The 27,797-nt window shown below is 36.6% G+C and overlaps 1 protein-coding gene across 9 annotated transcripts in view; it reads left to right on the top strand.

Moving 5' to 3' along the window:
• Positions 1-27,797, top strand: part of SEMA4D (semaphorin 4D) — a 201,550-nt gene that overhangs the window by 122,752 nt on the left and 51,001 nt on the right. For all 9 annotated transcript variants that reach the window (XM_036740942.1, XM_036740943.1, XM_036740945.1 and 6 more), the window contains 6 exons: positions 13,926-14,298; positions 16,647-16,792; positions 20,033-20,095; positions 21,949-22,047; positions 26,546-26,639; positions 27,331-27,444. In XM_036740942.1, coding sequence (XP_036596837.1) covers positions 14,190-14,298; positions 16,647-16,792; positions 20,033-20,095; positions 21,949-22,047; positions 26,546-26,639; positions 27,331-27,444 — 625 coding nt within the window. In that variant the 5' untranslated portion in view covers positions 13,926-14,189. The remainder of the gene's footprint in view (positions 1-13,925; positions 14,299-16,646; positions 16,793-20,032; positions 20,096-21,948; positions 22,048-26,545; positions 26,640-27,330; positions 27,445-27,797) is intronic.

Here is a 27,797-nt window from a genome sequence, read left to right as displayed (position 1 = left end):
GTCTGTTTCTGTGTTATCCCTTTCTCACTCTGCCATGTTCCTCCTCTTTTAAAGGCCAAGCTCTAGTGTCTCAACTGGCCAAAATCAGTACCAGAACAAAGGCTTACGTCTTGTCCTCAAAATTCACATTTGTCAGGGACACATAAGTCCGTTGAGTCAGCAAACATTTACTTAAGACTTAATGTGTGCCAGGCACTTTGCTGAGCACTGAGGATACAAAGAAAGGCAAAGATCTTATCTCTGTCCTCAGAGAGTTCACATTCTAATAGAGGAAAGAGAGGTTCTTTAGATATGTCTAATAGGCACAACCTCTTCACATTTATTGTATCTACTGTGTGGAAAGTACTATAAATTGCTGTGGAACATAAAAAGATAAATCCTTCCAGTAACCCTGAATTCATTTTGGTTTTCCTTTTTTTTTGGTACCCCCAAGAGTTTAACACGATGTTTAGCACATAGTAAGCACTTAATAAGTACATTTCGATTATTCATTGATCCTGGACTCTTTACTTTCCCTCACCACTCATATTCAGTTATTTGCCAGATCTTGTCAATTCTATCTTCATATCACTTTCCTCTTCCCTCTTCTCTCCTCTCATACAGCTACTACCCTAATTCAGACCCTTATCACTCTCACCTGGACTATTGCAGTTGCCTCCTAATAGGCCTCCTTTTCTCCAGTACATCTCCCATTATTATCTTTAAATTAAAGAGCCTACTTTGGCAGGTACTTAAAAGTTGCCATATCATCCTAAAACTGATTGTGATACGTAACAACTTAAAAAAACTCAGATCACTGTCTGATTTCCCTGCTTTACAGAATGATCATTGCATAGTTCCTTTAAATAGTAGAGCCTCTTGTACATTTAAGTGCTTATTTTTAGATTAACTTGATAGGGGTAGGCTTAGAAACAGAGAAGCCTAATGGTGTCAGGAACCATTGCTAATTGGCAATCAACCAAAAACTAAGATGAGGTATTTTTGAAGGTATAAGAAATGAATGGACATGTGTAATGACTTATGTGTTTATTTTTATATAACATTTCAGTGTTTTGTATAACATTTCAAACTATTGTATAAATGGAAGTGTAGGTTTAACAGTGTTTTGTAACACCATGTATTATTACCCACATCTAAAATGATAAGCGCCTCCAAAACTATACCAATAAAATAAAGCCAGATTGATTTTTGAAGTTATATATTCAAGTCCCTCTTCTCGATTGATCTATTTTTCCATCTTCCCAATTTATAAATGAAGCGCAGTCACAGAAAAAAAAGTGAAAGTATGTTCTAGGGAGAAGGGTGTAAAGGTGAGAATGGTTTTGGAAAGCACCTGGTGTCTGAAAATCATTGCTCTCTCATGGTGTTTCAGTTTTAGGTAACATAAGTTTCCCCAATCAGAATTTAATGCCACGTGATAAAGACCACCAGTGCTTAGCTGGTTCTCTGCTCTCCTCTCTGTAGGTGCTTTGCCCAATCAGAGCAGACTGTCCCCTTGCCACACCTTCTTATCCTTTGTTGTTCTTGTTCTTGTCCTTCCAGGCGAGAGAGACTCTACCCATTGTGCTGAAGGTCTTCCTCTGGCTCTTTTGATATCTTGACAATCCTAGGGCAGCACTTCTGCTGAATATTCGTTGCTTCTCATTCTTGCTAGATGACAGGGACACTTATTCTTCCAGTCTTGCATGTCATTGATGATATTTTATGCCATTCTTGACACGTTAATGTTGTAAGATAATGTTAGCAGTATATGACATCCTACCTACAATTACTAAGTGTAGAATCTATAGAAACCTGTAATTCCATGTTTTCTAGCTATATGGTTACCATAGGAGTTGATGTTGAAGAAATAGGTGGTCTTTCCAAAAAATCAGAAGTTTTGGGGGAAGAAAAGGGAAGAGAATAAGCATTTATATAGCACCTACTATGTGCCAGGCACTATATTAAGCTTTTTTACAAATATTATTTCATTTGATCCCAGTTAATGCAAAGCACTCTTTTTAGATAGAAATGCTATCTCTAACAAAAAGACAGAGGGGGGCAGAGCCAAGATGGCGGCTGGAAAGCAGGGACTTGTGTGAGCTCCCCCTCCAGGTCCCTCCAAACACCCATAAAAATGGCTCTGAACAAATTCTAGAACTGCAGAACCCATGGAATAGCAGAGGGAAGCATGGCTACAGCCCAGGACAGCCTGGATGGTCGCAGGGTAAGGTCTATCGCACGGAGCTGGGAGTGGAGCAGAGCCCAGCATGAGCTGCGCCTGGACCAACCAGACCGGGAGCTGGGCAGAACAGGCCCTAGTGCCCTGAATCACTGAGCTGTGGTAGTTACCAGACTTCTCAACCCAACACCAAAGAAAACAGAGAAGGTTAGTGGGAAAAGCTGCTGGGACAGAGTGAAAGGAGTTTGCAGTTTGGCCACCACACCCTGGGGGCAGCGGAGGTGATTCAGTTACAGAACTACAGCTGCAGTTGCTTCCAGCCCCAAGCCCACCTGGTGGGAGGAATTAAGTGGCAGATCAAAGCAGGAGTGCAGAGCCAGCTTAGATCTGAGTCACAGAACAGGTTGGTGGTTCTTGGGGGAGGAGTAGCGCTAGTGTGGCAGAGCTTGCTGTGTAGAAATAGCTCTGAAAACAACAGCACAGACCCTCAAGCTTGGGACAAAGTGCTCTTTACTCTACAAGCAGTCATACCTCAACAAAAAGGGTCAAGTAAGTTGGCTGGGAACACGGCCAGGCAGCGATAACGGACTCAGATTCAGACTCAGACTTTGGAATCTTTCTTTTGTGACAAAGACCAAAACATATAGCCAGAAGAAGTCAACAAAGTCAAAGAGCCTACATCAAAAGCCTCCAAGAAAAACATAAACTAGTCTCAGGCCATGGAAGAGCTCAAAAAGGATTTGGAAAAGCAAGTTAGAGAAGTAGAGGAAAAATTGGGAAGAGAAATGAGAGTGATGCGAGAAAACCATGAAAAACAAGTCAATGACTTGCTAAAGGAGACCCAAAAAACTACTGAAGAAAAAACACCTTAAAAAATAGACTAACTCAAATGGCAAAAGAGCTCCAAAAAGCCAATGAGGAGAATACCTTGAAAGACAGAATTAGCCAAATGGAAAAGGAGGTCCAAAAGACCAGTGAAGAAAATACTACCTTAAAAATTAGATTGGAGCAAGTGGAAGTTAGTAACTTTATGAGAAATCAAGATATTATAAAACAGAACCAAAGGAATGAAAAAATGGAAGACAATGTGAAATATCTCATTGGAAAAACCATTGACCTGGAAAATAGATCCAAGAGAGAAAATTTAAAAATTATTGGACTACCTGAAAGCCATGACGAAAAAAAAGAGCCTAGATATCATCTTTCAAGAAATTATCAAGGAGAACTGCCCTGATATTCTAGAGCCAGAGGGTAAAAGAGAAATTGAAAGAATCCACCAATCGCCTCCTGAAAAAGATCCCAAAAAGAAAACTCCTAGGAATATTGTCACCAAATTCCAGAGCTCCCAGATCAAGGAGAAAATATTGCAAGCAGCCAGAAAGAAACAATTTCAGTATTGTGGAAACACAATCACAGTAATACAAGATCTAGCAGCTTCTACATTAAGAGATCAAAGGGCTTGGAATATGATATTCCGGAGGTCAGTGGAGCTAGGATTAAAACCAAGAATCACCTACCCAGCAACACTGAGTATCATGCTACAAGGCAAAATATGGATTTTCAATTAAATAGAGGACTTTCAAGCTTTCTCAGTGAAAAGACCAGAGCTAAATAGAAAATTTGACTTTCAAACACAAGAATCAAGAGAAGCATGAAAAGGCAAACAAGAAAGAGAAATCATAAGGGACTTACTAAAGTTGAACTGTTTTGTTTATATTCCTACATGGAAAGATGATGTGTATAATTCATGAGACCTCAGTATTAAGATAGCTGAAGGGAATATACATACATATATAGACAGAGGGCACAGGGTGAGTTGAATATGTAGGGATGATATCTAAAAAAATAAAATAATATTAAGGGATGATAGAGGAATATATTGAGAGAGGGACAAAGGGAGAGATAGAATGGGATAAATTATCTCGCATAAAAGTGGCAAGAAAAAGCAGTTCTGTAGGAAGGGAAGAAGGGGCAGGTGAGGGGGAATGAGTGAATCTTGCTCTCATCGGATTTGACCTGAGGAAGGAATACTATACACACTCAATTGGGTATCTTACCCCACAGGAAAGAAAGAGGAAGGAGATAAAAAAAGGGGGATGATAGAAGGGAGGGCAGATAGGAGGAGGAGGTAATCAAAAGCAAACACTTTTGAAAAGGGACAGGGTCAAGGGAGAAAACTGAATAAAAGAAGATAGGATAGGAAGGAGCAAAATATAGTTAGTCTTTCACAACATGATTATTGTGGAAGTGTTTTACATAATGATATGCATGTGGCCTATGTTGAATTGCTTGCCTTCTTAGGGAGGAGGGTGAGTGGGGAGGGAAGAGGGGAGAGAATTTGGAACTCAAAGTTTTAAAAACAGATGTTCAAAAAAAAAGTTTTTGCATGCAACTAGGAAATAAGATATACAGGCAATGGGGACTGGGAATTTATCTTGCTCTACAAGAAAGTAAGGGAAAAGGGGATGGGGGGAGTGGAGTGACAGAAGGGAGGGCTGACTGGGGAACAGGGCAACCAGGATATATGCCATCTTGGAGTGGGGGGGAGGGTAGAAATGGGGAGAAAATTTGTAATTCAAACTCTTGTGAAAATCAATGCTGAAAACTAAAAATATTAAGTAAATTAAATTTTAAAAAAAGACAAGAAAGAGAAATTGAAGTAATAAGAGTCAGGGTGATAGGTGTTTTGCTTAAAGAGTCTGGAGAGTCCATTAAAATTAATATAAACAATTAACTAAAGTTGAAGGATATAAAATAAACCCATGTGAACCATCAGCCTTTCTGTATATTACCAAGAAAACCAGCAGGAATTTATAGAAAATGAAATTCTATTCAAAATAACTACAAAATATATCAAATATTTGGGAGTCCACCTTCTAAAACATGGGAACTACACGAATATACATGTATAAAACACTCTTTGCAGAAATAAACTCAGACTCACATAATTGGAGAGATATTCATTGGGCTGTGCCAATGTAATGAAAATAGCAGTTATACTTAATTTTAAAGATAAAATGTCATTCAAATCAAATTGTCTGATTTACTTTTTAGAACTAGACAAAATAGCACATCTCTCCTTTAAACCTCCAATTTCTCCCCATCCCCATATCCTATCATTTGAGAACCTTGCCTTATATTTTAGAGAAAAAATTGAGAGCATTTGTCCACAGCTCTCTCTTCTCCCCATCCTCTTTATCTCATTTCATTCAGGTGCCTTCTTCCACTATCTCCTACTTCATATGAAGAGATGGCCCTGCTCCTTGCCAAGGCAAACTCCTCCACCTGCACAAATGATCCCATTCCATCTCCTTCAAAAGATTACTCACTCTGTTATCCCCACTGTTTCACTTGTCTTCAGTCTCTCCCTGTCTACTCACTCATTCCCAACTGCTTACAAACATGTCCATGTTTACCTCCATACTCAAAAAAACCCTCATGCGATCCCTCCATTTTCATTATCATCCTGTATTGTCTTCTGCCTTTTGTGGCTAAACTTGAAAAGGCCACCTATAATGTGTGCCTCTACTTCCTTTCCCCTCACTCTCTTCTTAATTCCTTTAATCTCCCTTAATTCCCACTCTGGCTCCACATTTCATCATTCCACCAAAATTGCTGTCTCTGAAGTTACCAGTGATCTCATAATTGCCAAATCTAGTGGCCTTTTCTCAATTCTCATTCTTCTTGAGCTCTCTATAACCTTTGACACTGCCCATCACCCTCTTCTCTTTGATACTCTATTTTTTTTTGGATTTTTGGGACACCACTCTCCTGGTTCTCCTACCCATCTGACTTCTCCTCAGTCTCCTTCACATGGATCTTCATCAAGGTCACATCTAGTAACTATGGGTGTCCCACTGGCTCTGTTCTAGGCCCTCTTCTCTCCTCCTTCTATACTACTTCACTTAGTGATCTCATCAGCTCCCATGGAATTAATTACTTTCTGTGTGCTAATGTTCTTAAATCTGCCTGTCCAGCCCTAATCTCTCTGCCAACCTCCAAGCTCATATCTCTACCTGCTTTTCAGACATTTTGAGCTGAATGTCGAGTAGACATCTTAAATTCAACATGTCCAAAATGGAACTCATCTTTCATTCAGATTTTCTCCTCTTTAAAATTTCCCTATTACTATCAAGTGTACCACTATCCTCTTTGTCACTGAAGCTCTCAAATTAGGTGTAATCCTATACGCCTTACTCTCTCTATACCTATACCTAATCTGTTGCCAAGACCTGTCAATTTTAACTTTATAACATCTCTTGAATACGCCGCTTTCTCTCCTCTGCCACTCTGGTGCAGGAAGTATTTTGTGTGCTTTGGAAGATCTATCCCCAAATAGTTTCTGCATTTTATAGTTATATTGGATTGGATTTCCTTTTGTTTTTGCCCCATTTTGTTATATAAAAATGCTGTTGATTTTTGAGGATTTATTTTGTACCCTGCAACTTGGCTGAAGCTGTTAATTATCTTAATTATTATCTTTGCTGCTTCCATAAGTTTTCTAAGTAAAATATCATGTCCTCAGCAAATAGGGGTAGTTTTATCTCTTCTTTGCCTATACTTACTACTTTAATTTTTTTCTCGTTTTATTGCTGTTACTAGCATTTTTTACGGTATGATTTTTTTTTGCTTTGTTTGATAGTATGATTGCAAGTCCTGCTTTTTTTAATTCATTTATTGCATAGTCTATTTTGTTTCTGTCACTCATTTTTATTCTGTTCTTTGCTTTTTAGGTATGTTTCTTATAAAGAACAGATTGTTGCTTTTTGTTTTCTTTTTTAGTATGTCACTTTTTCATTTTATTGATTTTAATCCATTCATTATTAAAGTTGTTTAATCCATTCTCATTTAAATTTATTAGAGTTTTATATTTTCCTTCATTTATATTTAACATTGAGTGGTTTTTTTCTTAATTAGGATTTTTTGTTGTTCTTCTTCAAAGAAAGTATTTTTTCTCTTCAGTTATTTTTAGATTAATCTACTATATATAGGAAATTATATTTGTACATGTTTTCTTTTCCTCACCCTAGAGCATCTCTCCTCCTGTTTGTCTCCCTTTCTCCAAATTTTGGCATCTTATTTTACTTATTTCCTTTTTCTTTCTTTCTTGTATCTAGTTACCTAAGTTTTCCTTCCCCTAGCCTCTCATTTAAGTAGTGAAGTAAAATCCATTTTCTCCTCCCCTTCAATTTGATTTGTTAGGGTTTTAAAAATCCTTTTCTATAACTTTTTTAAAAAGGGTTTTTTTATCTGGTTCTCATTATTTCTCTTCCATTTCTATTTTGAGTCTTTATTTTTAGATTCATGACTTTTATATTTAATTATTTCTTCTATAATCTCTATATTCCTTATAGAATAAAGCTTCTAAGGCATCTTTCTTTCTCCTTAAATATCCATCTAGTGCTTTTTATAGGTCTTGCCCTTTTCCTTCTGTTGTGCCACATTCTTAGAAATATCAATACCTGTAGGAGACAGGGAGTATAGAAATACTATTCCATGGTAAAAATTGTCCTGCACCCCTGATTGTTCAGTTCATTAATACCCCTTGCCCTCCACATGATAATTTTTGTTCCTAGTGGCTGTCACATCTCTTCTCTAGGCCCATATCTTCCACTGTTTTTGATGAAGTTACTTCTAGGGACTCTGGTTCCCATATTCCTGAGGCAAGATTCTATCCATGGGGGCACAACAGAGACTGCAACAGCAGAAAGGGAAGTGCTGAAGCACACATCCATGGGTGAGGTTGTGCTACTATGCTAGAGTGTAGAAGCTGGTGGCACAGGGTGTGCACTTTAGGGTTGAACTTTCTCTACTTTGAGTTCTTTCTTAAAGTTCTTGTTTAGACTGTGGAGACATAGTCAAAATTGCTTGCTTCTTGTACATAATTCTTATTTTGGAGAGGTTAAAGAAGTCATGAAAACTGGAAGAAATTTCTAGGCCACCATCTTGTTGATCATGTGACCTGAAAGTCTGGGGGAAAGAAATGGACCTTTAATGAAATTGAAGACTTCTGATCATTTCTGATGAAAAAATCACAGCCTAGTAGAAATCTGGAAATAAGAGTAAAGAGAAAAGAAACAGAGTAAAGAGAAACTTTAAATGTGTGATCAGAAAATATCTTTACAATAATTTGCCATTTATTAGGACATTAAAGTCCTCAAATGCAGAAAAGCAGAAATATTGAGCACATCCTTTATTGAACTTAATGAAATAAAAATTATAAATAGCCACTGAAGAAAAGATTAAAAATAATCTAGAGACCAAATAATTTAACCCTAAAGAATTGTTTAGTCAAAGAACAAATCATAGAAATAATAGCTAATTTCATTAAAAATGGCAACAATGATAAAAAAAATTACCAAATTTTTGGGATGGGGCCATAACAGTCCTTAGGAGAAAATTTATCTCTCTAAATGAATTCATCAGTAAAAGAGAGAATAAATCAATGAATTTGGCATATAACTAAAAATATAGTAAACTAATAAATTAAGAAACCTTGCTTAAACACCAAAATAGAAATAATTTAAGAAAACTAATAAAATTGGGTTAAAAACCTATTGAATTAATACATAAAACTAGGAACTTGATTTTTTAAACCAATAAAATAAATAAGCCACTGGCTAATTTTATTTTTAAAAATAGCAGTATCAAAAAAAGAAAAAGTTAAAAAAAGTGAAGGAGAAATAAAGGATATCATTAGAAAACTATTTTGTTCAACTATATGCCAATAAAACTGACAAACGAAATGGATAAATGTTTACAAAAATAGAAAATACCCTAGAATAACAGAACAAGAAATAGGCAATTTTAATAGCCTCATCTTAGAAAAAGAAGTTGAAAAGATATAAAATATATCTCTCAAAGAAAGGACCAAATAGAAGGATTTTTTACTTATTCATATATATATATATATATATATATATATATATAAATAGAAGGATTATTTATTTATTATTAAAAATAATAATTCCAATATTACACAAACTATAAATATAGAAGAAGAAAGGATTTTACCTAATTCTTTCAATGTTACAGAAATGGTCTTGATATCTAAACCAAGGAGAGTCAAAACAAGCAAAGAAGCTACAGCAGTTCTAAAGATTTTGCACTATGGATTTATACCAGGAGTTCAGAGTTGGTTTAATTTTAGTAAAATTATAAATGTAAGTGACTATTATTAACAAGAATAACAAAAATCATATGGTCATATCAGTAGATGCAGAAAAAGCTTTCAACAAAATGTAGAACCCATTTCTGTTGGGGGGAAAAACTAAAAAAATAAAGCAATAAATTAATCCTTCCTTAACATGGTAAATTGTATATATCTAGAACCAAGAGCTGTCATTATATGAAATGGGGATAAACTAGAGTCCTTTCCAGTAAAAATAAGGACAAAGGAAGGATGTTCATTGTCATTGTTTTGACACAGTGCTAGAAATTTTATATGGTGGTATGGTAATAAGACCAAAAAAAGGAATTGAGGGAATAAGCACAAAGAAGGAGCAAATTACTAGTTTGGTTTTTTTTTCAGGTGATGTGATGGTATACTTAGCAACCCCCAGAATCAATTAAAAAATTAAATAAGAGATACATAGAAACTTTATGAATAAACCCATAAAATAGTAAATACTAGGTAGTTAAGCACTCTTGAAGGATTCCTTGAACATTTTGTGTCATGGACTCCTTTGGGAGCCTGGTAAAGCCTGTGAAATTTCTTCAAATAATACATAAAATAAAATATATAAGTTTACAAAGTAAATCAATTATATCAGGATACAATTATCATTATATGTATTTTTTAAAGTTCAGGGACCCTAGGTTAAGAACCTCTGCTATATAAGGATAAAATGAAAAACAAAAATCAAGGAGACGGAGAATCATCCAGATGAAATCTTCTAATAACCACTCAACAGAAATAAGGGGCTGTCTGTAGATTAACCCAGCCCCAATTATATAATCTCCCCTAAGTACTCAATCTTTATCAAAGATTAATAGTTTTAAAAAAAAAGCTTGGTGAAGTAAAGCACATTAAGCAGAGTTTAAAATATCTGGACAGAATATTAGGGAAACTCAAGAATAGTCTAGTATTATTTCATATGATATCTGAAAATTCTTAAAAATTAGACGCTTCTGGTAATTACAGTATAACTGGGTTCTCACATGTACACAGACTCCATCACCTTGCTCACCTGTTGCAACTTCCTCATGTACAAGAGAAAGGTATGAATCCAGCTAGAACAGGGGTTACTGAACTGTTTGATGAGAAAAATACACTCTGTGTGTGTGTCTGTATCTGTTTATTGTTTATTTGGATTTAATAAAGGTTTTAATAAAGTATCTCATGCTCTGCTTGTGGAGAAGATGGAGTGATGTTGCTCAGACAATAATATTTTGAATTCAGAACTGGTTGGGTAGCCAGACTCAGAAAGTAGTCCAGTGTCACTGAGGTAGGAGGTCTCCAGTGGGATATCCTGAGAATCTGTTCTTGGCCCTGCACTGTTTAATTCTTTTTCCCCAATAACTTTCTTGATAGCATAGATGGCATATTCATGAAATTCCAGTTTTTACAAAGCTGGTTGGAATAGCTAACATATTGATGACAGTTTGGATTCACAGATATCTTGAAAGTGGAGAGCAGAGATATCAAACATGGGCCAGTATAGCCAGAATCAGATTAAAATGTAATTGGGAAATGTTTAGCAAAATAAGTAAAAAGACAGTACAACATAGATAAAGTTAATTTGTGTTTTCTAAGTCAATGTATGGCCTGAAGGAATCTGTTTCTATTTAAGTTTAACACCACTGGTCAAGAGCATTTGTCTGAATCTAGTAAAATGAACTTAAATATGCTTTAGTCTAAACTAGGATTCAAAAGAAAATCTTCCAAGTAGACAGCAGTGGTTCTGAGAAAGGTCTTGGGAATTTAGTGGACTGCCAACTCAATATGAGTCAGTAATTTATTGTGGCAGTCAGAAACTGACCTCTCTGCTGAGAAGAAGTACAGGGTGGATGTGCAGGGCCAGAGAAAGAATTTGTTGATCTTAAATGAGGCTGGTGAGAACTCAGTCCTTCCAGCTCACCTGCACAGCCAAGAAACTGATCGTTGAAACGCTCCATGTAGACATCACCAAACTCAGGTACCTGATCCAGAGATATAGCCCCTATAGGACATTCCTTTGCAAAAGGCAGGATATAGTCAAACACATGGAAGCCAGCCGAAAAACTGGGTATGGTGATGATGCCCAAAACATTTACATCCCTCTAGAAAACATAGACAAGTGTCACAGCAGCCGGCTGCAGACCTGGACAGAAAATCAGAAAGTTCTGGATCAGGACTAAGGAGATTGTCTTGAGCAAATGGTGTCCTTATTCTCCCAGCTCCAAGGGGAATGGGACCTGAACCTGAGTACTGCAGTTCTTATAGCCAACCCAGCAAAGAAGAAAAGAGCAACAGGAGCAGTGTCGAAGAAATGGATCCATTTCATCAGGGCTGGTGGCACACAACCCAAACAGTCCCTAGTGATGAAGCATCAAGAGTGTTCTGAAGTTCTGAAGATCACTCAACAAAGGTGGATTAGAATAGGGGCTATCTGGAAGACTGATCGGTCCACCTCCAGGTATCCAGTAAAAAAGAAGACCCCCACAGGTGTCATCTGGTTCTAGATTGGTGGGCCCCCAGACATTCCTCGGACATTGGAGTTAGATGTGTATTTCTCCTACCACAAATGCCTAAGATCCCTAAGAACAAGGTTTTGCTGTATTCAGCAAGACTGGCCTGAGGGTGTATTGCTTTTATGAAGACTGCTACAATTAAAGGTGGGCGAGGTGTAACATAGGGGCAGACCTATATTACCAGGGTCATAGCCACAAGACAAAGCAGCTGTTCCTGGTAGGGAGGAGGGATGATGGTGGCAAAGAAGGAGGCTATGGAGCCCCATGCTAAAGTAAATATATTTTTCTTTTTAAAAAAAATCCTCAATATGAGTCAACAATTTAATGTGGTGGCCAAAAAAACTACTGCTAGGCTATGCAGTGGATAGAACATCGGGCCTGGAATCCAGAATATCTAAGTTCAAATCCAGCCTTGGACACTTACTAGCTATGTGACCCTGGGCAAGTCACTTAACTCTGCCTCAGTTTCTTCATCTGTAAAATGAGCAGAAGGAAATGGCAAACTACTCCATTATCTTTGCCAAGAAAACCACAAATGAGGTCACAAAGAGTCGGATACAACTGAAATGACTGAACAACAGTACCTTTGGCTTCATTAAGAAAGGCATAGCTTCCAATAATTGGTAGATGATTATCTCTCTGTATTCTGCCCTTCTCAAAACTCGTCCAATGTACTATGTTCTGTTCTGGGCACTACAGTTACAGAAGGATATTGGTAAGCAGAAGAGTGTCCAGATGAGGGTAACCAGAATAGTGAAGGACCTTGGATCCATGTCCTATGAGGATCAATTGAAAGGAACTAGATATGTTTAGCCTAGAGTAGACTAAGAGGGAAACAGGATAGCTACAGTTAAGTCCTTGAAGGGCCATAATGTGGAATAGAGATTACAATTGTTTCTTTTGGCCCAAGAGGGCAGAACTAAGGAGCAAATTTAGTGGTTAAGAAAAAAATTCTTAACAATTAGAGCTGTCCAAAAGTGAAATGGACTGCCTCAAAAGATTGTTGGTTTCCCCTTATTGGAGGTCTTGAAGCAGTCTGAATAATCTCCTGATTATATATTATTATATTGGGAATTCCTTTTGAGTATTGGCTAGACTGGGTGACTACAATATTCCCTTCTGTTAAACTCTATGATTATGTCAAAGATAAGTTATGTGACAGTCCTTTTTTGCTCTTTTTGAAGCTTCTTGTCAAAAGTATAGTATAGTCCTGGCTGTTAATTTGCTCTCAAGGAATATTTGTGCACTGAATCAGAGGAGAGAAGAGAAAACTTCAGAACCACCTGTTTAATTTGATTACAGAGGAAACAGAGAAGGAGAATGGGAACCATATACCCTTCATCCTCCAACATCTCTGTAATTGCAGAAGAGTAGATAGGCAGAGCTATCTGTCAGAGCTACATGGTCTTCCCATAGATAGCATGCATAAAAACCTGGTTAAATGGAAAATGTTTGGCAACTCATAACTTACCAGTTTATATTTCTTTATAACAATCCATTAGTATTTGCCCTTCTTTTGCCAAAATTGCCTTGTTACATCTACCATACTAGGACGGTATTTTCTCTTTGATATCAGTGATGTTAATGGAATAGAAAAGGGAATGTTTCAAAGAGAACCAAATAACCAAATTGATTTCTACAACTTTTAATTTCACTGCCACATAGAGAATTGGGGAAATCCTTTTATTGATCACCTGTAAGCCTCTTTCTGGGTCTCCACTGCACTCTGAGGTATTGGATTAGTGAGGTCAGGAAGGCATTAAGATCTTGGATTTTTCCTCTCTCAGAGTCTGGCAGCAGAGAATCTCTCTATGTTGGACAAAGAATTCTTTTTCTTGTACCCTTCTAGTTCAGGGATTCCCAATCTTTTCACAGTGGTGAGCACTGATAGGGATCTAAGTATGCCACACTGTAAGTATCCCTCTCCCTGTACCTGCTAAGCTTTTTTTTTACAGCAGACTTCACAAAAAGGAAACCTTAAGAGAGTATTTCTCAAATTTTCAAAGACAGGGCAAACAAAAAAACTGAAAAGCAGCAATGATTACTTCATGATTTTAGTTTTTTAACGACTTTCATTTTCACTCCTCTACAGTTACATTTTCTGTCCAGACCGTGGAGAAGAATGTTCTTCAAAGACAACATAATATTTAAGAAAAACCCCATGTGTGGAGTTTCTCTTCATCTGTCATGCTGGAAAAGGAATATTCCTTCAGAGAAATAACCTTTTGGATACCTCCATTTATGAGTTTATTTGCATGTTATTAATTCTTACTTTGTTGCATTCAACAATATTTCCCTGTGTTACACAACAAGTTGAAGACATTTGCTCCTGCAGCTGCTCAACAGCTACCGCCCCATGAAGATACTTACTATGGCTTTAAATGGACTCTTTATAATTTTGGTTTTGTCATTTGGAACAACAATTGCTTTTGGTCCAATACCTAGAATCACTTGGGAGCAGAGAGGTAAGAATAAAACTTGGACAGAGATGTTTAGAATTTTTACTGGTTTTTTTTGTACTTAATGATGGGTTTTCACTTGAGCGCTTATTTACTTAAACTTTAAGCCTTCAACTAAAAAGCTATTAAGGTCATTTAAGCTGCTAGCCATTAAGTGTTCAATTAGAATTAATTGCAAGGTCAGTCTCCTGCTGTATTTCAAATTTATCATTGTGTGAAATCATGACTAGAAGAATAACATTTAAAAACAATACTAATAATTGTAATTTCATGTGTCATAGATCTATTATGATGTATTATGCTTTAGAAGCTTAGTTATTAAGGTTAATTTTCACATTTAGGAATAAAGATAGGCTCCTAGAGGTCTTTATCTATAAGATCTTATTTATTGGTATTTTTTACACAGGGTAAAAACTTATCTGTATCGTGGTTTATAAACAGAACTGTGTAGCCATTGGTTTGATTCTTAAACAACAAAAAGAAGGCTAAGAGTAACAATGTTCATTGTCATATTTTTTGCTCTTGTGTTAAGAAAATGATAGTTCTAAGCATTTCATGTGAATACTATGGACTAGAAGAGAGGTGGGGAACCTGTGACCTTGAAGCCACATGTGGCCTTTTCTAAGTCCTTGGGTATGGCCTTTTGACTGAGTCCGAGTTTCACAGAACAAATTCTTTTATTAAGGGGATTTGTTCTGTGAAGTTTGAATTTGGTCAAAGGGCTGCACTTGAGGACATAGAGGGCCACATGTGGCCTCGAGGCCGCAGTTTCCTACCCTTGGACTAGATCATTGAAATAATATCTAACTCCTTAAATTTAGCATTATCAGCTTATCTTTATGAAAGTTGTTTTCTTTGGTTACTCATCCCTTACAAGGACATTGATCTTTTATTATCCACTATTTCATGATAGAGTAGATTTAACAAAGGTTTTAATAAAATATCTCATCCCATGTTGTGGAGAAGATGTAGTAATGCTGACCAGACAACAGTGCAGTGAACTGGATGTCTGTGCACCTTTAAAAACTGTTTTTAAAAGCTGTGTTCACAGTGATCTCAGTACTAAAAGATATTTTGAAAGAAGAGATACTTCTTTCAGTAAGGAAATCATTGCACATCTCTCCTGACAAAATTTGGGGAAATAGACAGTATTTATTAAACTCTTATTATGTGGAAATTCAAGGGACAGTGACTACTTGAAGCCAGTAGTTCAGGAGGGAAAATGGCACTGGCTCTTCTTTGAAAAATATACTACTAACTATCTTTTATATAACTGTTACTATTGTCCTTGGCAGTAAGTACAGATGGAAAATAAATGGTATCTGTTTTATTGGTTTTTAAAGCACTGAAGTAAAATATTTAAGTGATTACGTGGTACTGTAAAAAGAACACTGGCCCTGGAGTCTTGGGTGACTCCATGGATGATGTATTCAAATTCTGTTTCTGATTCTTATGACCTCTGTGATGTATTTAACCTCCCTGGGCCTCAGTTCTCTCATTTGTAAAAGGAGGAAGCCTTTCTGGTCTTTTTTAGCTGTAGATCCATAATCCTATTATCTCATGGATATGCAGATCCTCAAAGTGAAGCTCTTAGTACCATAGTCTGTAGTCCCTTAAGACTAACAAAAAAACCTTAGCTAGATAAAATTTAAATCAATAATTGTTGTTATGAAGCTCCCTCTATAAAGGTGTGGTGTTTTGCTTCTGAACTACCCTAATAATGGGCATTTTTAGTTAACAATTAAGTGTAAGTTCTTAAAGAGATTCAATGGAGGCAGTTTGGTATAGTAGAAAGACAGTGGGGTTTGGAGTCAAAGCACTTAATTTTGAATCCCAGCTCTGCCAGTTATTACCAGTGTTAACCTGGGCAAATAATTTAGTCTCTCTGAGCCTCATTTTCCTCATCAGTACAGTAAGGAAATTGAACACGTGGCCTCTAAAATCCCTTCCAGTTCTATTCTAGTAACTTCTCAACTATTATCCTATAATTCTATGAAGTTGGGTTATGAATTTTTTAATGTAACCCAGTACCCAGAAAGCAGAGTTGAGTCAAATATATTAGCCATGAAAGTGGGCACTTATTAAACAATCACGATGCCAAGTCTCAACTATCAATATATAAGAATTACCTGTTACCTAACAATTACCTTTTTAGCCTTCTACACTAGGGACCTAATCCTGAGATAAATCCAGTATAGTTCTTTTGTTGCTTTTGCATAGTGTCTCAATTAGACTGAGATGTTGTTTTTGAGTTAGCATCAGTAAAATGCCCAAAATAAATTGCTACTTGTGTTGAAAATATTCTCACTATTGACTCAGAGTTGTTCAATTTTTATTTTTTTCCTCCTTCACAGAAGTACGTCTTATACATTTTCAGGAGCCAGGAATCTCAAACTATTCAACTTTATTGCTAAGCAAAATAAAAGATACTTTATACATAGGAGCCAGAGAAGTGATTTTTGCTGTGAATTCACTTAACATTGCTGAAAAACAGCATGAGGTATGGACACATTTTTATTTCCCATTATAGTTTTCTTCCCACATTTTACCAACCAAATGCATTTGAATTTCAATTCAATTAAAATCGTTTTAACAAATAAATATTAAGTACCTTGTGAGTACAAGACATCGTGCTGGAAAAACAAAGAAATAATTAAACAGTACTTGCTCCCAAAGAGCTTGCAGTTTACTGAGAGTATAGGATATGTGCACAGATAGGTAAATACTAGGTAATTTGAAGAGGAAGAGTGCATTAATAACTCTTCTCATCTATGATTTGCCATAGATTTTCCAAAGAGAATCTACTCAATATGCTAGTAGGTGACCTCTCTCTTGTTCTTTTAATATCTCACATATATCAGTGTACCGTACCACTCTGATTGTCCATTTCTTATCTCCTATTCTAGTTACATGACCAGCCGACCTCTTTTTACAATCCCCAATCATGTATTTTGCCCCATTTCTTGTTAGAATAGTTATGATGATGATGATGATGATATGGCTTAGGGGTTAGGTAGATGACATCCTTAAGGTCATAATTCCTCTTTGAATTAAGGAAGAAGGAATATTAAAGGGAGATAGCAAAACACTTGCAAATTCACAGTGCAATAATGAAAAATCCCTTCGTTTTAAAACTTACCTGTATTTTATAACACCACCTAATCATGAGTTTTAATGCCAGAAAGAAGATACTTATCTTGGATGAGAATTATTTCTGTCTCCGTGACATCAAGGCTTTCATATGATCTAATTGTATTTCAGGTTGACTTCAGTATGCCTCAGTAATGAAAATAATTTTATAAATATTCCAATGGCTTTTAAAACCTTGAAGAACTGAACCTACTTGCCACGAGGATCATGAGGCTTTTTTTTTTTTTTAGTTCTTATGACTGGATGTCCCTCTGTCACCCAGGCTAGAAATTCAGTGGCTACTCATGAGCCCAGTCCCGCTGTTGACAGCCGGGGAATTTTTGAACCTGCTTCATTTCTGACCTGGGCTCGTTAGTCCCCTTTAGGCTCCTGGCTCCCGGGAGCTTCTCCTCTTGGTGCTGGACTTAGTGCAGATACTCAGTCAAATTAACCCACTACATCTCAGAACTCCCAAGCTCAAGAGATCTACTAGCCTCAGCCTCAGCCTAATCCACAAGGATTACAAGCATGTGCCACCAAACCAGGCCATGAAGGCATGTTGTGGAAACCATCTGCTTTTGCTTAGTGATGATAACATTTTTGGTGGAGAGAAAAATACCTAATAACTAATGGTTTACAGATCTTTATACTTCGTATGAGTACAAAATATACCTCTGAAAATATTGAATCCTAAGATTTTAGAATTAGAAGAAGAGACCATAGAAATCATCCGATCCAATCTTCATTCTTTACTCTTTTCATTACGCTGGGAGAAAAAAAAATTAATTTTATCATCAGTTATGAAATATCACAAAGAAAAGTCAGCTATTATAAATAGTGTATCTTACTTCTCTTCTGCTCTGTGTCTCCCAGTAAGATGATTTGGAAGGCAACAAAACATAAACTTTGGTCTACAAGTTGATTTTTGTCTACTTAGATGCAGCGATTATTTAGAATCATGTGTTGTTGGTTTTTTTAATTTTACTCCATTTGGTCAAAGTTCACCAGATATCCAGTGGAAACTACTTGTAATGTATTTGGAAGTCTTTCCTTTTTTAATCACAATATTAGTATACCTATTCTTCTTGGATTAAATTCTCAGCATGTATAAAGAAATTCTCATGGTCTCCCCTGCACTAATGAAAGAATTTTTGCTTCTCAGAAAGTAAACAGTTGCAAAACTCAGTTCATATTCTGGAGGTAGCTAGGTGGCACATTGATTATAACACCAGATTCAACTTCCTGTCTTCAAACTTGGCCTTATACACTTACTAGTTGTGTGGCCCTAGGCAAAGTTAACCCTGTTTACCTCAATTTTTTCATCTGTAAAATGAGCTGGAGAAGAAAATGACGAACCACTCCAGTGTCTTTGCCAAGAAAGCCCCACATAGGGTCATGAAGAGTCAGGCAAGACTGAGCAACAACAGAGTCAGAAAATTCATATTCGGAGAAAAATTCAATAAACTATTTTCGAGGCAAAGCTTAGTATTCATGACATTTTGCCTAGCAGATGAAAAAAGGCCAAGGTCTCTCAGTTGCCCTGATCTCTCTCTGGCCACTGGGCCCAGATGGCTTCGGAGGAGAAAGTGAGGCTGGTGACTTTGCACAGCCCAGCCTCACTTAAATCCACTTCACTCGGGGGCAGCTAGGTGGCGCAGTGAGTAGAGCACCGGCCCTGGAGTCAGGAGGACCTGAGTTCAAATTAGGCCTCAGACACTTGACACATGTACTAGCTGTGTGACCTTGGGCAAGTCACTTAACCCCAATTGCCCTGCCAAAAAGCAAAAAAACAAAAAATAAATACAATTCACTTGCAAGTCATGGCATCATCTTCCTGCTGTCATAACAAAGGACAAACCACAACTAACAGATATTCAAAATAAAAACCTTTGTTTTCTATTTCTATACTACTGAGATATTTTGACGGTTTAAAAAATTTTCATTGATTTTTTTCTTTTATTATTATAATATTCATTTTCTCATGTAGCCTTTCTTCATTGAACCCATCTCTATAGCAAAAACAACCACAAAAATAAAACAAAAAGAGTTCAGCAAAACCAACCACATGTGACAATATATATTTAGTACTCTCTCTCTCTAGCATGCTGAGGGAGATATGTTGTATGTTCTGTTCCACAAGATCAAGGATGGTCATTGCATTTAATCTGATTTCAGTTGCTTTTTATTGCTACTTCATTTAAATTATTTTTGGTTTATTAAGAAAGCAGAGAGAAGTTTGACATAAGAGGATTTTTAGAAATTTGAGAGAAATTTTATTTTGCTTTATTTTATTTTTTCAATGCTAGGAAGCCATTTATTCTTTCTAATTTAGTTTGAAATGTAATTGCTTCTACCACTACCACCAAAAGAAAGTGGTTCAAAGGTAGATATCATGATTAGTAGCTTTATCCAACCCCAGGATTACCCGCAGTGATGGGTATGAACTTGACATTTTGAAATTCAGTTTTCACAAGGCAGTATTCTGGAGGTTAGTAGCAGTAGTCTGTGCATTTGTTCATACTGTATGCTTTTGGAGTTGTTCATTATGCTGCCAGTAGTCTTTAAAAAAGGTTAACATCTATTTAAATTGGCTTTTTTTCCCTCCCTCCAGGTGTACTGGAAAGTTACTGAAGATAAAAAAGCAAAATGTTCTGAAAAGGGCAAATCTAAACAGGTAAGTTGTTTTCATCCAGCTCGTCACAAAATAGAACTTGAATATTTTAACTCCTGAAGACCGCTGTTCTGAAATGTAGACCAATAACTTGTTTCAAACAATGATAAGTTTCAAGGACTTTGCAAATCCCCTTCAAGCTGCCATCACTTATTGATTACTTGTGAACTAGAGAGAGTAGCTCGTAACAGTGGCCTGAAACACTTAGTGTAGAGAATTATTTTGGACCTGTGGTAATTGCATTGTTTGTTGCTCATGCTTGCATGTTTTTGGTTTCCCAAGGCAGTTATAAAGCAGTTTCTAGATATTCTATCAGGAACCTATGTTTTCAGTCTACTAATGTCATGACCCACTTCCTCTTTTTCCCCTACTTAAAGCCAGTACACTGTCCTTTTTCTGAACAGTGTCTAAAACAATGTCCCTAATTGACAGTTTAGATTCTTGGATTGTGAAATTAAAATATTCCCTAGAAGTAGCAGACCTCAGAAACAATATAGTTTTTAGTTCTTTAAGAGTTATTTAAAAACAAGACAAAGGCATGTTTTATATTAGACATTCACTTAGAATTGGACCACTGTGGTTGGAGCCCATCCTAGATGTCTAGAGTTTAGTTCTAGTTCTGATCTTAACTGATTTTTTGCGCCTAGTTCAACTAAGCTAGATTGTTCCCCCATCAAATTCTTCCACTTAACAAACATTGACCTGTGTGCCTGCAGCTCCCCAGAGATTCCTTCACCTTTGTTTGCCCAGTTCCCTTATTTTCTTCCATCATGCTTCCTTCCCTGTCCTAGTGAGTGCCAGTGGTCACATGTCAAAAGATAAGTTGCCAAGTACCAAAGTTTTTCTGTTTACTCACTGGCTGAGTAGGCAATAGGTGGTCAAGGAGGATTATCACTGCAAGGTGTTTTTGTAGCTATGAAGTACTTCTAGCCTGTTTAAAAATACATATATTTTTCTTAGCTGAGTTTATCATCAGCCTGGCCATATAGTACTAATGGGTTCTTAAATGCTTTTGTTTCTTTAATTAGGAGATCTTTATTCTCCTTCGTAATTGTTGTTGTCGTACTTAGCATTGGACACCTCCTTTCCCGTGAACAATGGTAGGCCCTTAGTGTTCTCAGTGTTAGAGAGATATCATTGTGAGGAACAAGGTTTGCCCCAGACAGTCCCCTTGTAGGGTATACTGTAGTTGGGGGATTCCTTTGTTTTATGGATTGGATGGGTCAGCTGCTGAGCTCCCTGCCAGCTCTCCCGTTTTCTGTGATTGTGATACTTGTTTGGATTCGAATCGCACTTATGCCAGCTTCACTCTGTTTATGTTTCATTTCCATCCCTTTGGCATAGTATAGGAACTTCACCCAGCTATTTGACCTGCTGTGGAAGAAACTGTATTTTCTGTTAAATACATTCCGAGGAAGGAGGGGGAAAGTTCAAGAGAAGGAAATCCAAGGGACATCTCTGTACTCTTGCTAGCATGCCAGTTGGCATGAACTTGGCAGTAGTTCAGGCAATAGATTGAATGGTTTGGGTGTTTCTATAAGAGTCTTGAGTTATTTTTCTCTCTGTGCTTTCTGAGCCAAAATTATAGATGACTTTTTTGCTTCATTGTCATCACTCTTTTTCCAAGTATATATTTGTATCTAAACTGAAGCCAGTTTTGCACTTGAATAGCAATCTGAGAATTGTAATGATGGAATAAGTCAGGTCAGCTTCAGGGTCTTACTTGGCTTTACAATAAAATTAAATGTGGCAATGCATCTTCTAAAGCTCATATGTAATAAACAAATAAAGTATAATTGAGAATCTCCCATTATTAGCTAGGTAATTTTTTATCTGCCTTTTTTTATTCATTACAGACAGAGTGTCTCAACTATATCCGAGTCTTACAACACCTTAATGATACTGTCCTATATGTATGTGGTACTAATGCATTTCAGCCAACTTGTGATCATCTGGTAAGGTCTATCAAACTTTACATTAAGATAATACAATCAGAATGTAAAATACCATGTAACTTTTTGACTGTACTAATGAACTAATCTCAATAATCCCTGTCAAATGGGTTTATATGTCACTTATTCCTTAGGGATCATGATGGTGCCAATCAGCCAATAAACATTTATTACATGCCTTCTGTGTGCCAGGCACTGTGTTAAGCACTGGGGATACAAAGTTTAAAGTCATTAAATGGAATTTGCTTTCTTTAAATTATCTTTTAGTACTCTGCCATATTACATTAAAACAGTAGTGTGCCGTAATGGATAAAAGGCAATGCATTAAAGACAGAAAAACCTAGTATGGGCCAGGCCTTACTCAGACCAGTCCAGTGGTTCAGTTCAGGACTGCAAGGAAGTGTGATATTCATAATTATCTTATATATAATAAATGAGAAATTTACAATAACACATAAAAATATTTTGTAGGCAGTCAGCTACCCTTGTTTCCATACAGAAATTCATCTGATCAGAAGGACACATGTTTGACTTTCACAACAGTAAGATATTTCTTAAGTCTTAGGAACTTTGACTCCGTATTGTGAGACATTTTAGGCATTAGGAGACCAAGAAGCTTCATCAACAGCTCAAGCCCTAGTCCCTGGAACCAGTCACATCTCAGGGACAGCTTTCCTGCCTTGTTTGGAAAAAAGGGCCAGTCTGCAAGGTAGAGATCCTAGTAGATATTGCTGCTACTGCATCTGTGGTCTGACATATACTGACATAACCATCGGTGTGTCACTTAACCTCTGAGAGCCCCAGATGATAATTACAGATAAGTTGCCTATCTGCATCTATGAGATCTTAAGAACAAGAACATGCTTTGTTCTGAATGTGACTTAGGAGAGTGCTGAAAAATTGTCGATTCTCAGTGCCCTGTGATCTACCCTTCCGCTTGCTGTGTCCTCTTCACTAAAATTTTAACTTTTCTTAATTTTACTAGGTAGCCTTAGCTATGATACCAATTTTTGCTTCAGTGTGTTTCAAAGACTAAAATTCTCTTCAGCCCACAGTCTCTTCTTTGGGAGTGGACTTATCTTGCAGCCAAAGCTAGAAAAACTTGAAGACATGTTAAGGAATTCTCATGTGCTATTTGACTTGAATTTCTGCTACTTCTGACCTTGAAATGTCACCATTCTTTATGCAGACCTTGACCCTACCGCTACTAAAATGTCTTAACAGCCATTTCAGATGTGAAAGTGTTGAAGCCTAGGGTATTTGCTTAGTTATTTTCAGAAGCAGGATTCATGCCTGTTTCCCTTTGATTAATTTCATGTCTGTTCCTGCGGTCTTAGTTAGAATTTCCTTTGTTTTGAGAATCCTTAAATTCTCAAAATTTCTTACTTTTGACAGACATTTTAATGGAAAATTTTTTTAAATTTTGAACTTATTCATCAGAAAACACATTCAGAAATACAAAGAACAAAAAGGATTGCATATGGAACTGTGAGCGTTTGTTATTTAATCCAGGGCTGTCCAAAATATGGCCTATGGGCTGCATGCAGCCTGCAGTGCGATTTTATGTGGCCTGCTTGTGGGTTTTAATTTTTACGAGCGAAAAAAATAAAATAATAATTTGCATGGAATGCATATTAGATTTTTAAATCCATCACTAATAAATAATCTCGTTGATGTTAATTTTCCTTGGTGTTTTTAAGCAGTATTATGGATGGAACATATCACATGGAATTTTCAATCTGTGGGATGCGTTCTGTCTGTACGATGCAGACTAGTCAGTATGCACCTACGTTTATACTGTTGTGTTGTTGCTTTGTTGTTTTGTGTTTGCTTTCGCTCTTTGTGCCTTTACCTGTCGTATTGATGAAGTGTGTTCCCCCACTTTCTATTAGTGTACTGTATTTTTTATTCTGGGTACAGCCCACGAGTAATTATTTTATTTTAATGCGACCCTAAGATAACCTAAGGTTGGACAGCCCTGATTTAATCTTTTTCCCATTGTTTCTTTATTATTTTATTTCACATTACTGATGTCTAGGTGAATTAGTTAAGAAGATTTTATCTCCAACCACTGGCCAGGGAGTTTTCTTAGACTTTTAGGACTCCTGACATGAAGTGCTCAATGTTAAGGTTAATTTGATTTTGTTTGAGAACAAAGGACAAACAACAATAAGGAAAAAGGAACAATCTGTACACATGCATACATACATCTTTGTATCCATGCATATCATGTTTATTTAATTGAACTGACTGGTGACATAGAGGTCTAAAAGAGAAAAATCAAATTTCTCTCTTCTGTCCCACATCACTGAGGGTGCCTTGTAATTGTTTTTTTTTTAAACAGTATAACAAAAACTTCAATTAACTACTTTTTTCATAATATTTATCCTTATAAGGATGAATCAGATAAATGAGAGGACCAGACATCAGGGATTTATTTGGAACAAACATTTCTATACATTCAATATGGTTATACATTCAATACAGTCCCCATATCACCCACATCTATAGTACTTTACAATTTGAATAGATGTTCATTTCAAGAACTTTAGTCATTAAAAGAAGATTTTTCTGTGTCCAGTATATTCAACTTGCCAAGGCAGAAAAGTATATTAAATCATTTTAGAAAGATTTTAATCAAAGATGGATTTGGAACAATGGACTTGGAGTCAAGAGATTTGGGTTCAAATCTCACCTCTGGCATTTATTAACTATATAACCATGAGCAAGTAACTTAATCTTTCTGACCCTCAGTTTTGTCATCCATAAAATGTGAATAATAGTACCTACAGTGACCACTTCCCAGGGTTTTTGTAAAGATCAAGTAAGATTATGGCTATAAATAACCTTACAAACCATAAAGTGCGTCATTTATTATCAGCCATCAACCCCATACTCTCTAATCTTTGCTCTCTTTCAACCCACTGGTTTCTCCCCTGTTGCCTACAAACACAACCAAACCTCTCCATACTAAAAAAAGTCCTCACTAGCATGAGCATGACTCAGCTGTCAAATATCTGTCTTCCCCTTCTCAGCTAAATCAGTTGAAAAAAGTCATCTACATTTAATGTATACGCTTCCTTTCTTCCCACTCCCTTCTAAGCCCTCTACAGTCTGATTTCTGACCTGGTCATTCAAGTGAAATTGTTCTCTCTGAAGTGACATGTGATTTCTTGATTGACAAATCTAATGAATTCTCATCCTTCTTGACACTATTTATTCACTCCCTTCTCCTTCTGGAGACTCTGGAGCTTTGTGACATGGCTGTCACCTTCTACCTATCTGACTACTCAGTCTCTCTTGCTTCATCTTCTTCAAGCCACGTCCATTAATTGTGAGTGTCCCTGAAGTCTCTGGCTTAGGTCCTCTTCTGTTTTCTCTCTGTATTCTCTAATTTGTTGATCTTGTCAACTCCATGGGTTCAGTTATGATCTCCATGCTGACGATTCTCAGATCTATCTATCTGACTCTAGTCTTTCCCCTAAGTTCCAATGCCACATCATCAGCTGCTTACTGGACATTTCAAATGATTCCTGCAGGCATCTCAAGCTCATTATCACTCAGTATCTTTAATTGTAAACCCGTCCCTTTTCAAACTTCCCTCTTACAGTATCATTCATATGTCTCTTCTTCTCTCCACCTACACAGTTCTACCCTATTTCAAGTCTTCATTGCCTCTCACCTGGAATGTGGCAATAATCTTCTAATTATAATTCTTACCTTTAAGGCTCAACTCAAGCACTATCTCCTGTAAGAGACCTTTCCTAGTTCCCCAGATGCTAGTGCTTACTTCCCTGCTAACTTCCCTTCCAACTACTGTGTATCATCTTCTATGTATCAATTTAAGTATATGTACTTTTGCCTTTAGAATATGAGCTCCTTGAGAGCAAAAACTATATTCACTTTTTCTTTGTATCCCCCATGCTTAGCACAGTGCCTGCAATAAGGGCTTAAATAAATGCTAATTGATTAATCTACATGAATTAATTAGAATTCTCCAAGCATTGTAATTTGTTGAGATTTTATTGGTAGCGTATATTTTTAGCTGGTATATAGATCTAGTCTATGTTCTTCATCCCTTCTCTGGTGAGGGGAACTTTCCTCTTTATACTTTTTTCCTTCAAGTATTAAAAACATTTTCTACTAAGCTCATAATTGAGCCTTTTTGCTTTGCTTAAGAGTGATTCCAGAAAATACTATTTTTTTTAAAAAGATGCAGTTCTTACTGTACAAATTTAAAATTCTTGTGAATTGGGTGTTACTAATAATTAATTAGATGTTAGATGTTCTGGCCTCAGACATGTAGTAGTTGTATGACCTTGGGCAAGTCACTTTACTTTTGCCTGCCTCAGTTTCCTCAACTGTAGAACGAAGATAATAACAGAAGCTACCTCCCAGGGTTGTTGTGAAGTAGGTGCTGTATAAACGCTAGCCATTAGTATTAGCTTATGATCAAATTTATTTTGCTTATCCTTCTGTTAAAACTATCTTGTCACTTTAGCTTTTAAAAACATTTGAACTTGTTGGTAAAAATGAAGATGGTAAAGGCAGGTGTCCGTTTGACCCAGCACAAAGCTACACGTCCGTCATGGTTGGTAAGTGCTGTCTATCATTACTTTAACAGGTATTTTTAAAATTTTGATATTTATTTTGCCACATTTTAATACTAGATACTCTCTAAGAATATATAATTTAAATATGGATCTTAATAAAAGTCACATATATGCATATATATGTCAAACGCATGAATTATTGTTGGCATCAAAAATCAAACTTGCTCTTTTTTTCAACCTAGTTTTGTATGTGTTACGTAGAAAGCATACTTAGCAGACATAATCGTATTTCTTCTGGGTAAAGAGTAGGCTCTCCTGTTAGTGTAGTCTTTTTGAGTTCCACCTTGGCTTTCTGAGGCCATACGTGTCTGTGCACCAACATTAGTGTGTGATGTCTCCACTGTAATTATGCTGCATATAAGACAATGTATATCGTTGCATAAGGTGTGTTGGAATTACATGTATATGTTTAGTTGTTGTTTCTTAATTTAGTACAGTATAGTCTAAAAAACATAAAGCAAAGTAAAGTCAACCTCAAAGAAAAGTAACAAGAGATAGGAAATAAACAATAGGAATAGATCTACTTCAGCTTGGAGAAATTTATTTGTTTGTTTATTCCCCAAGGAGAAAAAATATTTACATTGTAGTAATGAAGAACTTTTTTTCATTATTGTGAGCCATTTGTTGGATTTGAAATGTTTGTTTCTTTTTCTTTCTTTCTAACACACTAAAGATGGGGAGCTTTACTCTGGAACATCCTACAATTTCTTGGGAAGTGAACCCATTATTTCTCGAAATTCTCCTCAAAGTCCCCTGAGAACAGAATATGCAATACCTTGGCTTAATGGTAAGAAAATATTAAAGAAACTTAACAAAGAACGAGTTTTACTGCATTACTTCTTGTAAGACTTCTAGAAGAGATCAACTTTCCTGAGTTCTTGATTTTTGCTTCCTCTCCTATTTGCTGTGGCTATACTTTTTTTGATTGATCTTTCCCTTTTTTCAACATCACTTCTACTTCCCAATAATTCCTCCCATCTCTAAGACACCTCTCCCTTTTAACACTATGGCTACTCCCTGAACCCAAGATTTTCACTCTCAAATCAGTCAGACAATCTTGGACCTTTCTCCTTCTTCCCTTCCCCCACCTCCCAATCTCTCCCTGGCCTGATTCATAGACATCTGTTATACAAAGCAGGG

The sequence above is a fragment of the Trichosurus vulpecula genome, chromosome 1, assembly GCF_011100635.1.
Source record: "Trichosurus vulpecula isolate mTriVul1 chromosome 1, mTriVul1.pri, whole genome shotgun sequence".
Classification (NCBI taxonomy): Eukaryota; Metazoa; Chordata; class Mammalia; order Diprotodontia; family Phalangeridae; genus Trichosurus; species Trichosurus vulpecula.
This window is presented reverse-complemented; position numbering and strand designations above follow the sequence as displayed.